General features: G+C 34.0%; 1 protein-coding gene across 1 annotated transcript in view; it reads right to left on the bottom strand.

The window, feature by feature from the left end:
* Positions 1-6,364: 6,364 nt before the first annotated feature.
* The window catches only part of Etl1 (SWI/SNF-related, matrix-associated actin-dependent regulator of chromatin, subfamily a, containing DEAD/H box 1), a 44,969-nt gene continuing 37,457 nt past the window's right edge, over positions 6,365-13,876 (bottom strand). The window contains exons 14-15 of the mRNA XM_072538372.1: positions 9,690-9,976; positions 6,365-6,679 (exon numbers count right to left, since the gene is read on the bottom strand). Of these exons, the coding sequence (XP_072394473.1) occupies positions 6,561-6,679; positions 9,690-9,976 (406 nt within the window). The 3' untranslated portion in view covers positions 6,365-6,560. The remainder of the gene's footprint in view (positions 6,680-9,689; positions 9,977-13,876) is intronic.

Genomic DNA, 13,876 nt, shown 5'->3' on the forward strand with positions numbered 1-13,876 from the left:
ACAGCCTGGCAAAAGTGCGGTTCTTTACATTATGCGAAGAAAAGTCACCGGCAAAAAGCTGCATGGCTGGTTCAGTCTCGAAGCCATTAGACCTTTTAAAAATGGTATGATTTTGATGTCACAGCTAAAATGATGCAGATAAGATGAAGCATTAGGTACATAACTTATCCATTTAAAATTTGCGAATTAGGCGTTGCATTAAATTCATATTGCAGTTATTTTTATGTTTAATTTGACATTTCAAAGTATCTAATCGGCAAATATCAAAATTATGTAAGAATTGGTCGCTCAACTACCATTATTGAAAGCCAAAGAGGTATATCCAAAATGATAAATAAATCTTCATCAATAGTTTAGTACATTATTGAACGTTACCGAAATGAAAATATAGTTGAAAATAAATCAACGTTAGCTGCAAATAAGATTTTTACCGAACGTGAGGAAAGACTGATTGTCAGAGAAATAGCAAATAATCCTAAAAAAGTGCATACAATTTGCGAGATGAGGTGGAAAGATAGTTTGAAAAAGAATATAAACCCAAAACAATTAGACGGATATTACGAAAGACTACCTGTCAAGTCTACATGGTCGAACTGCTAGAAATAACCCTTTTAATAGCCAACGAAATATGCATAAGTGATTGGTGTTCGCCAGGAAGTATATTAACAAAGATTTGAACTTTTGGAATTCAGTAATATTTGCTGATTAAACCAAAATAAACTTGTTTGGGTCCGATGGAAAAATATCGATGTGGAGAAAGCCAAATCAAGAACTAAAATTAAAAAATATGAAAGCTACTGTAAAGCACGGTGGAGGTCGCGTGATGATGTGGGGTGTATGTCGTCTGGAGGAGTAGTTAACATGCATTTTATTGAAGGGAATATGAACCAATAGATGAATTTGGATATAATAAGGAAACATATCACCATGATACTATGATTAAGAAGATAAAATATTGCGCATAAGTCGTGACGTAATTGGAGAGCTGCACGTTCGTAATGTCAGTTTTTTGTATGTGTCAATAAATAATCTTTAATGAATAGTTTGGAGATATCCTTTTGTGTACGATTATTGTAATTATTAAACCTTTTTTTAATATTATTATTTTGCTAATCGAATAATTTCATCACAGAATGCATAAAAATCCCATTTAACTTTAACAAGAATTCAAATTCTGCTCTCCAATGACGGCATGCGCGAACACAACCGATTTTGTGCTACGGGAAGATCCTATCTTGTTATTCATAGTATCATGCATATCACCGCTAGGGATCAAAAATTAGGTATCAATAACAATTACCGGTTTTATCAGGACAACGATCCAGTATTTGGTTCCTTTATAGTTGCCGAAATGTCATTAAAACATCAGTCCTGTCACCAGATTTTAATTTTATTGAAAATTTATGGTAGACATTAAAAAATAAAGTAAATGTAATATGTAGTATTTTATGATATAGATTGGGAAAAGACAAAAAGGTAACTTTACAAAACTGACAGTTAAAGTCCCGATAGATGTAACAAGTTTTAAAAATAAACGTTCTTAGTAACCAAATAATATATTAACGTTGTATTATAAATTCCAATTTTATTTTAGAGAATATTTAAGTCATAAATTTATTATTTATGACGTATTTATCGTGACATCTATACGTCTATGACTAATCTATGATAGTTTAGAAGTAGTGTTTACCATTAAGTTAGGACATTACACCCTAGATGTCACACAAAGGAAGTAGTTAACTGGTTGCCTAATTATAAGTAAATATACTTATATTTGCTGGAACAGAATGCAATAATTATTATTAAAAATCAAACATTCTATTACATGGAATAATGTTTAATATATCATCATAATTCTGATTTTAAAACCCTGCGTGGGTCCTAGTCACTCAAGAATTTCTCTCCAGTCGTCTCTATCCATCGTCTTTCTCCGCCAAGCATGTATTCCCATAATTTCTCATTTTTTAAATCTCTAAAATGATTACTTCTGTTTGTTATGCAACCAGTAATACATGAAGTTTCCTGTTTAGTTTTTAAAATTACAGTAGGAATATACCATCAATGACGTACAGAGATATGTAAGAGAACATACAGTATGTCCCAAACCCTTCTTTCAGTGCGTCACTAATTTTGACGTCATACAGGATTTTAAGAATGTCGAGAATTATTGCATGACATTTTAGTTAAATTTGACAGTTGCAGGATCGTAATCTGTCTTTTTCTAATTGAAAATAATTTAATAATTTTAATATTAGTCTTTGTTCTTTCTCGATATATCTCGGCATATTTAAAATATTTTTATGACAATAAAAACAAAATTAAATTTTCACTGTAAAATGTCTGATAATACTAATCTGGAATGACAATAATTATCAGTTGACATTGTGAAAGTACTATCACGATCGAGACAATTTGCGTCAAATTATATTTATGCGCATCATTGATTGGATATCTATTTAGCGTATTCTAAACTCCAACCAATAAATCCATCCATCCGTAAGTAAAATTAGCTTTACGATAATAATGATAAGTTCTATGTATAATAATCACAGACTCACGTTTTTTTCCGTCACTTCTAGCTTAATGTGTTAGAGAGAATTCGATCAACTATGACGCACTGAAAGAAGGGTTTGGGACGAACTATATATCTGATGACGAATATGTCATTGTATACCATTCACCAAAATTTAAACTGTCAAAAACTCTCTCGCCAAAATTTAAAATGTCATTTTGTAAAAGTGCATAATTTTTTGAGCATTTTACCATAATTTGCAAATCTTAATATTCTCTTAGGGCCTACTTCTGGTTTACTGATAAAACAGAATAATTCGGTAATCTTTGTATAGTGCCGTATTTACACACTCTTGAACAATAAACGCATTTATATATAATTCTAAACTATGATTGTCAATATAATTATGTCACTAAGCATTACTTGCTGTAGACTCATATTCTCTATGTTTCAATGCAACATTCTTAAATGTTATAAAATGTAATGACATGACGAAATATTACGCCTGAGTTATAATATAATCACGCATTAAGAATTGACAGCAATTCAAACTCGGACAAGTTCAATGATAATTATCTACACCACGTGTGGTTAAAAAAATTCTTAACCCTTCGTCTGTAACGTGTTTCGAAACCTATAAGGCTGGGTCCCACGGACCGAAAAATTAATTATAGGTACTTTAAAATTTCTGTTTTTAATTTGTTAATAAATATGTACCTAATTGAAAAGTTTAAATCTTCAATAAATTTTGTTTACGAATAACTTTTTGTGGTTTGTTTTTTAACTAGTACCTTGTTAGTAAAAAAATGCTAATTGGTTTAATTACAATTTTATTAAAAAAATTAAAGATAGCAACAAAAAAATGTCTGCTAATAAAAAGTACCTAATATTTAAAGTATAAATACTAACATTAAGCTATCGTCAAGAATAAACTGAAATTATTCATCTACTTTATGATCACAAAACCAGTCACCACACAGTCCATGCGAATGTTCTATAGACAGATAAATCCGTTACAAACTTTACACTTAAACCTAGCTTAACGGTTTTGTTTTTGGTTTCGAAATCTTAGCATCTTTCATGGGCTTTATTTTGGTTTAGTGGATCAGCTTGAACGTTGACACCGGTAATTTCTTCTAGTCGCAATCGAAGAGCTCTTGGGAGGTTGTCTTGTTTGGCTCTTCCTAAATGGTGAACGTGGACTAATTCATACCCTAGCAGTTCCAGAAATACACGCCGCTTCATAGATGACTGAGTATTGATTTTATAAGTAATATAAGAGTTAATTGCCGCTAAGTTCATCAGTGCAAAAAATATGACTAACGGCCAACGTCGAGTTGAACTTGCACAATTATATGCCTCAGATATCTGATCCCCTTTAGTCTTATTATAATCCTCAATTTTGCCACATTTTATATCAGATAAGCTATTAGATAGTCTGCAACTCGAAGTCAAAGATATACGGGGTCAGAGCTGCGACAATGGATCGAACATGAAAGGGACAAATATAGGGCTTCAAAAACGGATTCTTTTAAAATATTTGTCGAATCAGCAACAATAGTTGCTAGAGATTTAGCTTAGGAAAAGGCCCGTTTGTTTGATTACGAGGGCAGTGATGAGCCAATCTCAAATCCCTTCCAGCAGTTCAAGACTGCTTTCTATTTTTTAATTCGTGAACACGTCATCTCCTAGGTAAATGAAAGATTGACCTTGAATGCTCCTCAATATTCTGCTTTCTGTATGAGTTTCATAACATCTCTGCATAACTTAGATATTAAGCTACAGGTGGTAAGAAGGTGAAAAGTATCGTGAATGAAATAACTTCAAGGACGTTTTTCCAGGTAAAAAACTGTCTACTGAAGTATTAGAAATTATGGTCAAAAATGATCTCATACCTTACCTGTTTCTGTGGCTTCAGGTAAAAGAAGTTTCAGTAAATTTAAATGTTACTTTGCCTTTAAAGTTGAATCTTCTCTTAAAAATGATTGGATCTGTGTTGTGTTCTGAGAATAAGATATTTTATAGTTTTATTTGTTAATTGTGGACTTACATACACATTTTTATCATTTTATAAAGTGTTAGGTGCTTGTTGGTTTAATGTTGTATTTGACCTAGCGTAAAAAGTTATTTAAGAGAACCTTCAAAGACTCTGCTCTTAATGGACAATATTCTTGCTCATCATCTAAGCTAAACTAGTTATGTTTTATCTGAGTAAGACTATAATTTAGCCTAAGTAGCAGATCTTAAGTAATTTCAAGAAACTTTATACTAAAATTTTATTCCAGAAATGTTTTAAGTAACTTCCGACACGGAATTAACTCTGAGAAATTCTGGAACCATGACCATAAGAGGTAACCGAAAGAAATGTCGAAGCTTGGACCTTTGCTATTGGTTTACAATAATTAAAACGCAGTCCCTACTTAGTGTACTAGTGTGGTAATCCACTAAAGAAGATTCGAGCGAAAAAAAATTTTGGTTGATCAACGAGGTTCCTAGAAAATGCTGACATATCGAACAGAATGAAATATGAAAAACATCAGATGAACACCCAAGACTACTATGGATTAGGGGAGGGTGGGCCACTATGAGACAAAATTCACTTCAATATTTTTTTATTTTTTGTCAGTAAACAGATTCGTTTCAAATTTAGTATTCTAGAAACGTTGACGTTTTCTGTACGTTTTACATTGAAATTTATGATTTATGATTGATTTCAATCAGTTTCATAGTTTTTTAAAAATCATTGCAAGTGTTTCATTGTGGCCCAAGCATGGCCACACTGAGACATGGTAACAAAAACAAAGTATTTTATAACTAATTTATTAAACATTTACAAAAAATCACAGTTATCTACATGCATACTATATATAGTTGAATGAACGAGAATTTGTGGAATTAACGAAGACTTACTGTTAGGTGAGGGCTTTAGCAAAATCATTTTAATATCAAAAAATCTCACCATTGAAATATTTGAGATGAGAGGAAAACAAAAATAGCCTGAATTTTTTAAATTTTTCCTTAAAAATCTTACTTCTACATCACCATTTGTGTCCTTTGTTGAGATGACTTTGTCTATGTAATAAACATCTCTCCTGTCTTCAGTCTTAAACTTAACAAGGACAAAATCTTCAAACTTTTGGGTCTTAATCAAGGGGCTTAAATTTGGAAGGATCAACTCTTTCTTGCTGGTCATTGTCAGTGTCTGAAAACTCCTCTTCACTGTTGCTGGAAGTAGAAATTTCAAATTCGTCACCGCTCTCTCTCTCTATTTTACTTTTTCGGGAATGTCAGTAACGATACAGCTCGAAAGCTTATTTTCTTTCGCCTGCTTTTGGAAAACCCTTCAAAATGTGGAGATTGACTAATTTTCGAGTTGTTTGGCAGCTTATTTGGACTAAGTGAGTGTTGATTTGCGGTTCATCAGCATACTCTTGAACAGCGCCAGACAAATGTGTGCAGCTGACAACAGAACCTGTGGACGTTGATGGTTCTCTTTCTTCTTCATGAATAATTCTGAGTGGGTTGCTGTTAACATCTCTGTCACTTACGTAGTTCATAACGAAGTCATCTTCTGTGAAAATTTCACTATTATATGAAAAAATTCCACATTTTTTAAAACCAGATTCACCTATTACACGATGGCTGCACAAAGCTAGAATTCATGGCCATCTAGTAGGCCGTCACAAGTTGGAATTCCTGGTTGCCTAGTCGGCAGGGATCTAAATTTGTTATAATTTGATCGTTATCTTCTAAAGTGCCGTAGAAAGTTTATTTTCCTTCTATGTAAATGAAGTATGTAGATAATGTAAGATAACCACCCAATTAATAACTTATTAAAAGAAAAAAGTCAAATGATATTGAAAAAATACTTTTATTTAAAATATATAGACGAACTAAACAAACAGAAAATGGATCAACCACTGTGCAGGTTTTCGTGAAATTAAGTATATCCCATGAATCTAATAGACAAGTAACAAACGTTATTAATCCTACCAACGAGGTAATATTTACGTAAAAAGTGTACAAAAAGGTTTTAAACATGTAACGTTCAGGATTTCTTTTTTGGTGTAACTGTAGCTGTGGCTAAGGTTGAAGCTTTAGACGAGTCGATGCCTAACGCAGATGATAGCAGCCTCACGACACTTTTGACGTCTGGATTATCGGATTCTGGAAATTTAAATTAAATTAGTTTACACAAAAAAAATATTTAGGAATTGAGTGGAGTTCGAACTTAAAACCTTTTGGTTATAAGACGGAACCACTCATATTGCCATTCATATTTCTCATATTTCTACTTAAAAAATTTAATTCATAAAAGTTACAGCTATTATGCAAATATTTGCTGTAACTTATTTTCAAAAATATGTTAAAAGATAAATTAATTCATACATCATGCTGCTCAAAATTTTTTCTCATCTTAATATATTATTAAAAATAAGCAAATTAAAAAAAATCAGTTGCTTAAACTGTCCCAAAGAGCAGCCCAGGGAATCCCAAATCCAGATCTTACTGAAGGAAAAGTCAATGTTGACAACAGGCAAGCAACTAGACTATATAATGAACATTACTTATACTAATCAAAAGAATAATAGGAATCAGAATATCAATAATACTGGTAACCAAAACCACAACAATCTACAGATGCGATGGTAAACCTTATATTGGAATAGTTAAATGTGTTGGATGAAAGAATAACAAACCTCAAAAAACGCAACCAGGGTGCAATACCCAAAGTCAGAAATGGCTCAGGTCAATTGGCTGAAATGCCAATGGCCTTCTCCAAAGCCAAAAAGAACTTTAAGTGGTTCTTGGCATCGTCAGAACCGTCCACAAAAACATAATATAAAAGTATAATTGTACAAATAATTCTTCAGCTCCATAAATAATAGATTTGTACTAGGTGGAGACTTAATGCAAAACATACGGAATGGGGATCAAGATTCATCATCATCATCATTTTGGCTTTACAACCCTGTGTGGGTCCTAGCCTCCCCAAGATTTTTTTTCCAGTCGTTCCTATCCATCGCCTTCCTCCGCTAAGCACTTATTTCCATATTTCTCATATCTTGATCTATGTTATCTAGGAATCTTGTTCTGGGTCTTCCTCTTCTTCTTTGACCAATAGGTCTGTCAAGGAGCGTTTTTCTAGCTGAGTCGGTTTGCTCCATCCGCATTACATGGCCTACCCACCTCAGACGTCATATCTTAATGTGTTTTACGATATCTGGTTCCTGGTATATTCTATAGAGTTCGAAGTTGTATCGTCTTCTCCAGACACCACGGGATCAAGATTAATAACCACAAAAGCTGGAAAACTACTTAAGCTGGACCCACTGGAGAGCCAACTTACTGGCCAACTGATGTCAATAAAATACCAGACTTGATTGAGTTTTTCATTCTCAAGAATCATCAAACTTTTCGAAAAAAGGAGAGCATGGGATATGAATTCAGATTATTCTCCCATTCTTCTAACAATCAGTGAAGAAGCGATACAAAAGGAGCTATCTCTTAAACTAGTAAACAGAAGGACTGATTGGGAAAGCTTCAAACAAGAACTGGGAACAACGAATAACCTTCGAAGGTAAAAACAATCTAATAACCTGACTCTGAAGTAGTGGTATTCACAAAACAGAAAACATTCCAAGAAACAGCATGGAACAATATATTAAACAATCCTAACTCGAATAGAAGGAAAAAATTACCCAAAAGAAATAAAAGATATAATGGGAAAATGGGAAAAGGTGGAAACAAAGCAGATATCCACCCCATAAAACAGAATTAAACAATGCAATGCAAAAACTCAGAAGAGAAAACCAAAAAAATATAATCAATTGGACTTTACCTCAGCCAATTGACGTATAACAAAAGCATTGACTATTCATTATGGAAAGTTACTAAAAAACTGAAAAGACCCATCATGCACAACGCTCCAATAAGAAATGCAGATGCAGCTGGGTCAGAAACTCTCAACAAAAAGCTACACTTTTTGCAGAACATTCAAAAACACATCCCAACCAACATATGGAGATTGGACCTTGATGAACTGACTGATATTTACTAAGATTATTTACCAAGAAAATTTGTGACTCCTAAAGAAGTTCAACAGGAGTAAACGAATATATTAATCCTAGAAAAGCCCACGATTCGATATGGTAACATGAGAAATATTAAAACAGCTTCCAAATGTTGAAAATTACTCACTTACTAAATGCATTATTTAGAGTTAAGCATGTGCCAATTTAATGAAAAGTTGTAGAGGTCATAGTGATAGCAAACCCAGGTAAACCGCAAAATGAACTTTCATCATACAGACCTACATCTCTGTTGCCTATAATATTGAAACTATTTGAAAAACTATTGCTAAAAAGATTAAAACCAATAATAGACGAAAGGACCACCTCATCAGTTTGGTTTCAAGGAAAGTCATCCTCAGTGAAAAACGCCTATTTTACGAAAATTTTAATTGATTAATTAAATTAAAAAAAAATGAAACTATAGTTCTTAAAATGACAACTGTAACAATTTAGGTTAGAATAAAACTATTCACTGCTCTTCTTGATCAGATTGTAGTATACAGTACTCGAAGCTTGTTGGTATAATAAATTAAAAAAAAATATTGAACTAAAAAATAAATTGAAACGGCGATACATGGCGCTGCTGATTTTTTTTTGAGCTGCAACTTTTGCGGTTTTTACTTAAATTGAGTATGTGAGGACTCCTTGTAATTGATATTTATCAGAGATTTGCAAAATATAATTAGTATAAATCTGGAATGTTTAACGGCCTTTACTTACTATCTTCAAAATCATGATTTTTTACAATTTCTTCGAGCATTTAAATGGAAAGGTATATAATTATGTTTAAAAGACAAGAAAGTCTCAACAATATGTGTGACGACCTAAAATTACACCCAACGTGGAAGTAAATAAAAAAATTAAAATTCAGAAGGAACATGTATAGCACCCAAATTCAACTAATTATCCCAGTCCTGAGCACCTCAGATACACTCCGTAAACCAACCAGCACTCGACATCTGACAAACAGACAATTAGAAACAATTTAATGAACGCCAATGACGACAAAAATTAATTTAGTTTTATTCCAAAGCTTACCGTAAATATGATGACGAATGGGAGTTCAAAATTTACCATAAAAAATAAAAAAAAAACTATCTTACCATCAGCCGTAATTTCCCTCTCTAACTTTAATTTTTCTTTATTCATTTCCAGCATGCCCTCTTCGATCGTACCTTGCGAAATTAATCTGTACACTGTAACCGGTCTGCTTTGGCCCATTCGGTGACATCTGTCTTCTGCTTGTTTGTCATTATACGGATTGAAGTCGATATCGTGTATGATCACCGTGTCCGCGGAGGTCAGATTGATTCCTAGACCTCCAGCTCGAGTTGATAAGAGGAAAATGAAGTAGCTGGGGTCGTCGGTAAATTCGTTTATAAGGTCCTGCCTAAAATAAATATTTTCTTAATCAAACTCTTTTTAAACAAACAAACAAAATATATAAATAATGGGTTGGAACTGCAAGAACAGAGTATACAATAGATACATCTTCAAATGCTGCAAAATATTCAATTTCTAACTCTAATACAATTTATAGTCATAGAACTAGACTATAAGTACAGTATACTCCCTCTATAACGAACACGGTTATTACGAGGTTTCGCTTATAACGATGTACATTAGATGTCCCGTGAAATTTCTATTGAACTATAACCCTCTATAGCGAGGCAAATTTGGTTATAACGAGAGAAAATAAGATCGAAAAACGTGTTTTTTTACGTTTTTGACCCGACCGTGGTTATAAATAAATACTCTTTTTAACTGCCCCGCAATAAACTTAACTGCCGCTCGCAATAAATTTCTTTACAATAAATACAACTGTTTCATATCTTTAGAAAATATGATAGATAGAATGATACTGAATAATTTAAAGCAGTCAAAAATGACAGACGTCTTCCAATTGCAGAAGCAATAGTTTATGTTATCCTTCAAAATACAGTAGCATGTAGTTGGAAAAAAATGTAAGTACAGATTTTGTTTTAACGTATATCATTGACAATAAAAGTAAACAACTCTTTTATGTTTTTACGTATTTTATTGACAATAAAAGTAAACAACTTTTTTTCAAAAACGCCGTTCAAACAATATTTATTAGCATCTTATATTGCTCCGAATGGCTTTATTATAGGAAGTTAATGTTTTCGAAAACTATATATTCATATGTACGCACAGCATTATTGTTGTCTGATATAACGAGATCGGCATATAACGAGGTAATTATTCTGCCATTTCAGTTCTCGTTATAGAGGGAGTCTACTGTATTATCTTTAGTAAGGTAAACTGACGATAAGCTGACGACACAAACATTATGCACAGAAAAATAGACCGTATTCAAGTAATGTATCAACAGTTAAAATCATCGGCTGGCGAAGTGGGACTGATTGTCAAGACAGACAAGACGAAATTAATGGAAGTGTTGCGCAGAGAAACCGGGATAACTCTGATACCAATTCGATATCGATTGATGGGGACAATCTGGAGAGGGTAAAGAACCTCAAGTACTTGGGCACACTACTGAATAGCAACAATAGAGTTGAATATGAAATATCAGCGAGAATAACAGCAGGAAATGAGGCTGCGAGGTGCGAGAGCTTTAAATAAAATGCTGTATTCACAATTACTGTTATGAAATCTCAAACTAAGGATGTATATTACTATTATAAGACCAGTAGTATTATACGGTTGCGAGGCATGGTGTCTAACACTAAAAGAACAACAACGCCTCCTTACCTTTGAAACCAAAATAATAAGAGAGATTCTAGGATCCAAACAAGATTCTGAAGGTAACTGGAAGATTCGCTAAAACGCAGAAGTTAGAAACCTCTCTAAAAAACTCTAATAATAAGCATAGTCAGATCCCGGAGACTAGCATGGATGGGTCATGTCCTGAGAAGTGGTAATGAGAGAGTTACCAGAAATATAGCTGAGCTGTATCGACGCCAATTGGAAATCCAAAGGGATGTTGAACATTCAGGAGCACAATGTATCTGCACCATAGGATAGAGCTGTAATGGACCGCAAAGGGTGGCGAGGCGTATGCAGGGAGGCTAAAACTCTTAAATGGTTGTATGGCCATCAGAAGTAAGTAAGTACTATAAAGATTAAATATCTCAGATTAAGTTACAATTTTGGGGTGTATGGGTTTTGTTATAGAGGTAGCACCTTTTATCGGAACGACCACATCGAGCGTCATAGACGGGAGATGGTTTTTGATAACTGGTCCTAATAAGACACCTAACTCTCACTTATGGCTCCATCCTGGGCAACTGCAATAGTCTGCAGGCTAGAAGTGACGATAGCCAGATATGGTGAAAAATTGACCGAGTGATTGCCGTTATAAGCAATCCCCCCACTTACTGGCCAACGGCTCCGGACGGATGAGCTGACAAGTTAAAAAGGCACCTTTTTGTCCTAAGATTGGTAAATCGGTCTTGAAGCCGGAGCAACCTATTAACAATGGTCAACGGCATAAAGATGCAGAAGGCAACTGGGAATCACTGCATTAAAGACTCGAAGAGTACCCCTAGTATAATCAACAATAGGATAACTAGTCAAAGAAAAGATAATACTGATCATGCGATTCGGATACCAAGAACCGGCAGAAAAGGACAATCACAAGACGGCAAGGCTTTCTCGGTCGCCAACAGACGAAATCCTTGCTAATCTAGTCCAAAGAAAATGCTCACGATCTGCACATGGAGTGTTAAAACATTATACGAGGCCGGTAAGACTCATAATGCAATCAAGTAGATGGATAGACTATCAAAAGACATCATGAGAAGAAGCGAAATGAGATGGACGAACTCTAGGCAATGTGAAATTAAAAATCATCACATATATTATTCAGGTAACCCCAACGGAAGACACGAAAATGGAGTAGGTATAATCTTAAATCAAGAAACTGTCAGACATCTTAAACACTTTGTACCCATATCGGAAAGAATGCTCCTCCTTCAACTTGATACCTACCCAATAACAACTAACATTATCCAGGTATATGCTCCTACAGCTGACAAACCAGACGACGTAAGTGAAGCATTCTATAATGAATTATCCAACACCTTGAAACACCTTCCCAAAAAGGATCTAACCTCTTGATTATGGGTGATTTAAATGCCAAGATTGCTAGAAGACTATCGGGAGAATTCAAAGGACAGTTGGGGCTTCGAGAAAGAAATGAGCGAGGAGACCGATTATGTGAATTTGTATCAGAAAAATAGTTTGTAATTACTAACACTTAGTTCAAACTCCCATACAGAATATTATACATGTGGAAATCACCTCAAGATACTTCAGGCCACATAGTCAGAAATCAAATAGATTACATTATGAATAATAAAAGATTCCTTAACAGCATTACATCAGTCAAGACATACCCAGGAGCCGATATCAAGTCAGACTCTAACCCACTGATTTACAAAATGAGGGTCAGGCTAAAGAAGATTCGACATAGTGTCAACCCAAAATACGACATCAGGCTACTCAAAGACCAACGCACAGAACAGAGCGTAAAACAGTATATACATAGCAATTTGAATACCGTTATTCAAACGGATTTAATAGACCAGGAGCTTGAAAAATTGCATAGAGTTTCACAAGACATACAAGAAAAATTCCTCAAACCACCAAAAATTAAGATAAAATCGAGGATGACAAATGAGATTGATTCTAGATATGATGGAAGAGAGGCGAAAGGTCAAAGATCAGGACAAGACATTATACAAAAGAATAGACAAAGAGATAAAAAAAGCAATCAGAATGGCTAAGGACACACAGCTGAGAGAACAATGTGCGGAAATACAGATATTACAACAGAAACACGATTCATTCAATATACACAAAAAAGTTAAAGAAGCTGCAGGCTTATACAAGCCTAGAAGAGTTGGATATTTGGCAGACAACCAAGGTAATCCACTACTAAGTGTGGAAGAGAGACTAGACACTTGGAAGAAATATGTGGAAGTAACATTTGCAGATGAAAGGCAGATTGCCATTGAAGACATAGAATGCCAAACAGGACCCCCGATTACCATTGAAGAAGTCACAGCAGCTATTAGAAAAACTAAAGATGGTAAAGCTGTAGGGCCTGAAAAATTTTATACATTATTCCTGAAACTTATGGACGAACAAGGAATAAAATGTATAACGACTATATTTAACAAAATATATATAACTGGAAATATTCCCCAAAGCAGGTTGAAGTCGACCTTCGTAACTATACCAAAAAAATAAAATGCAAAAACATGCGAAGACTGCAGAATAATTAACCTAATGAGCCACTTACTTA

This window comes from Diabrotica undecimpunctata, chromosome 7 (genome assembly GCF_040954645.1).
Source record: "Diabrotica undecimpunctata isolate CICGRU chromosome 7, icDiaUnde3, whole genome shotgun sequence".
Taxonomy (NCBI): domain Eukaryota; kingdom Metazoa; phylum Arthropoda; class Insecta; order Coleoptera; family Chrysomelidae; genus Diabrotica; species Diabrotica undecimpunctata.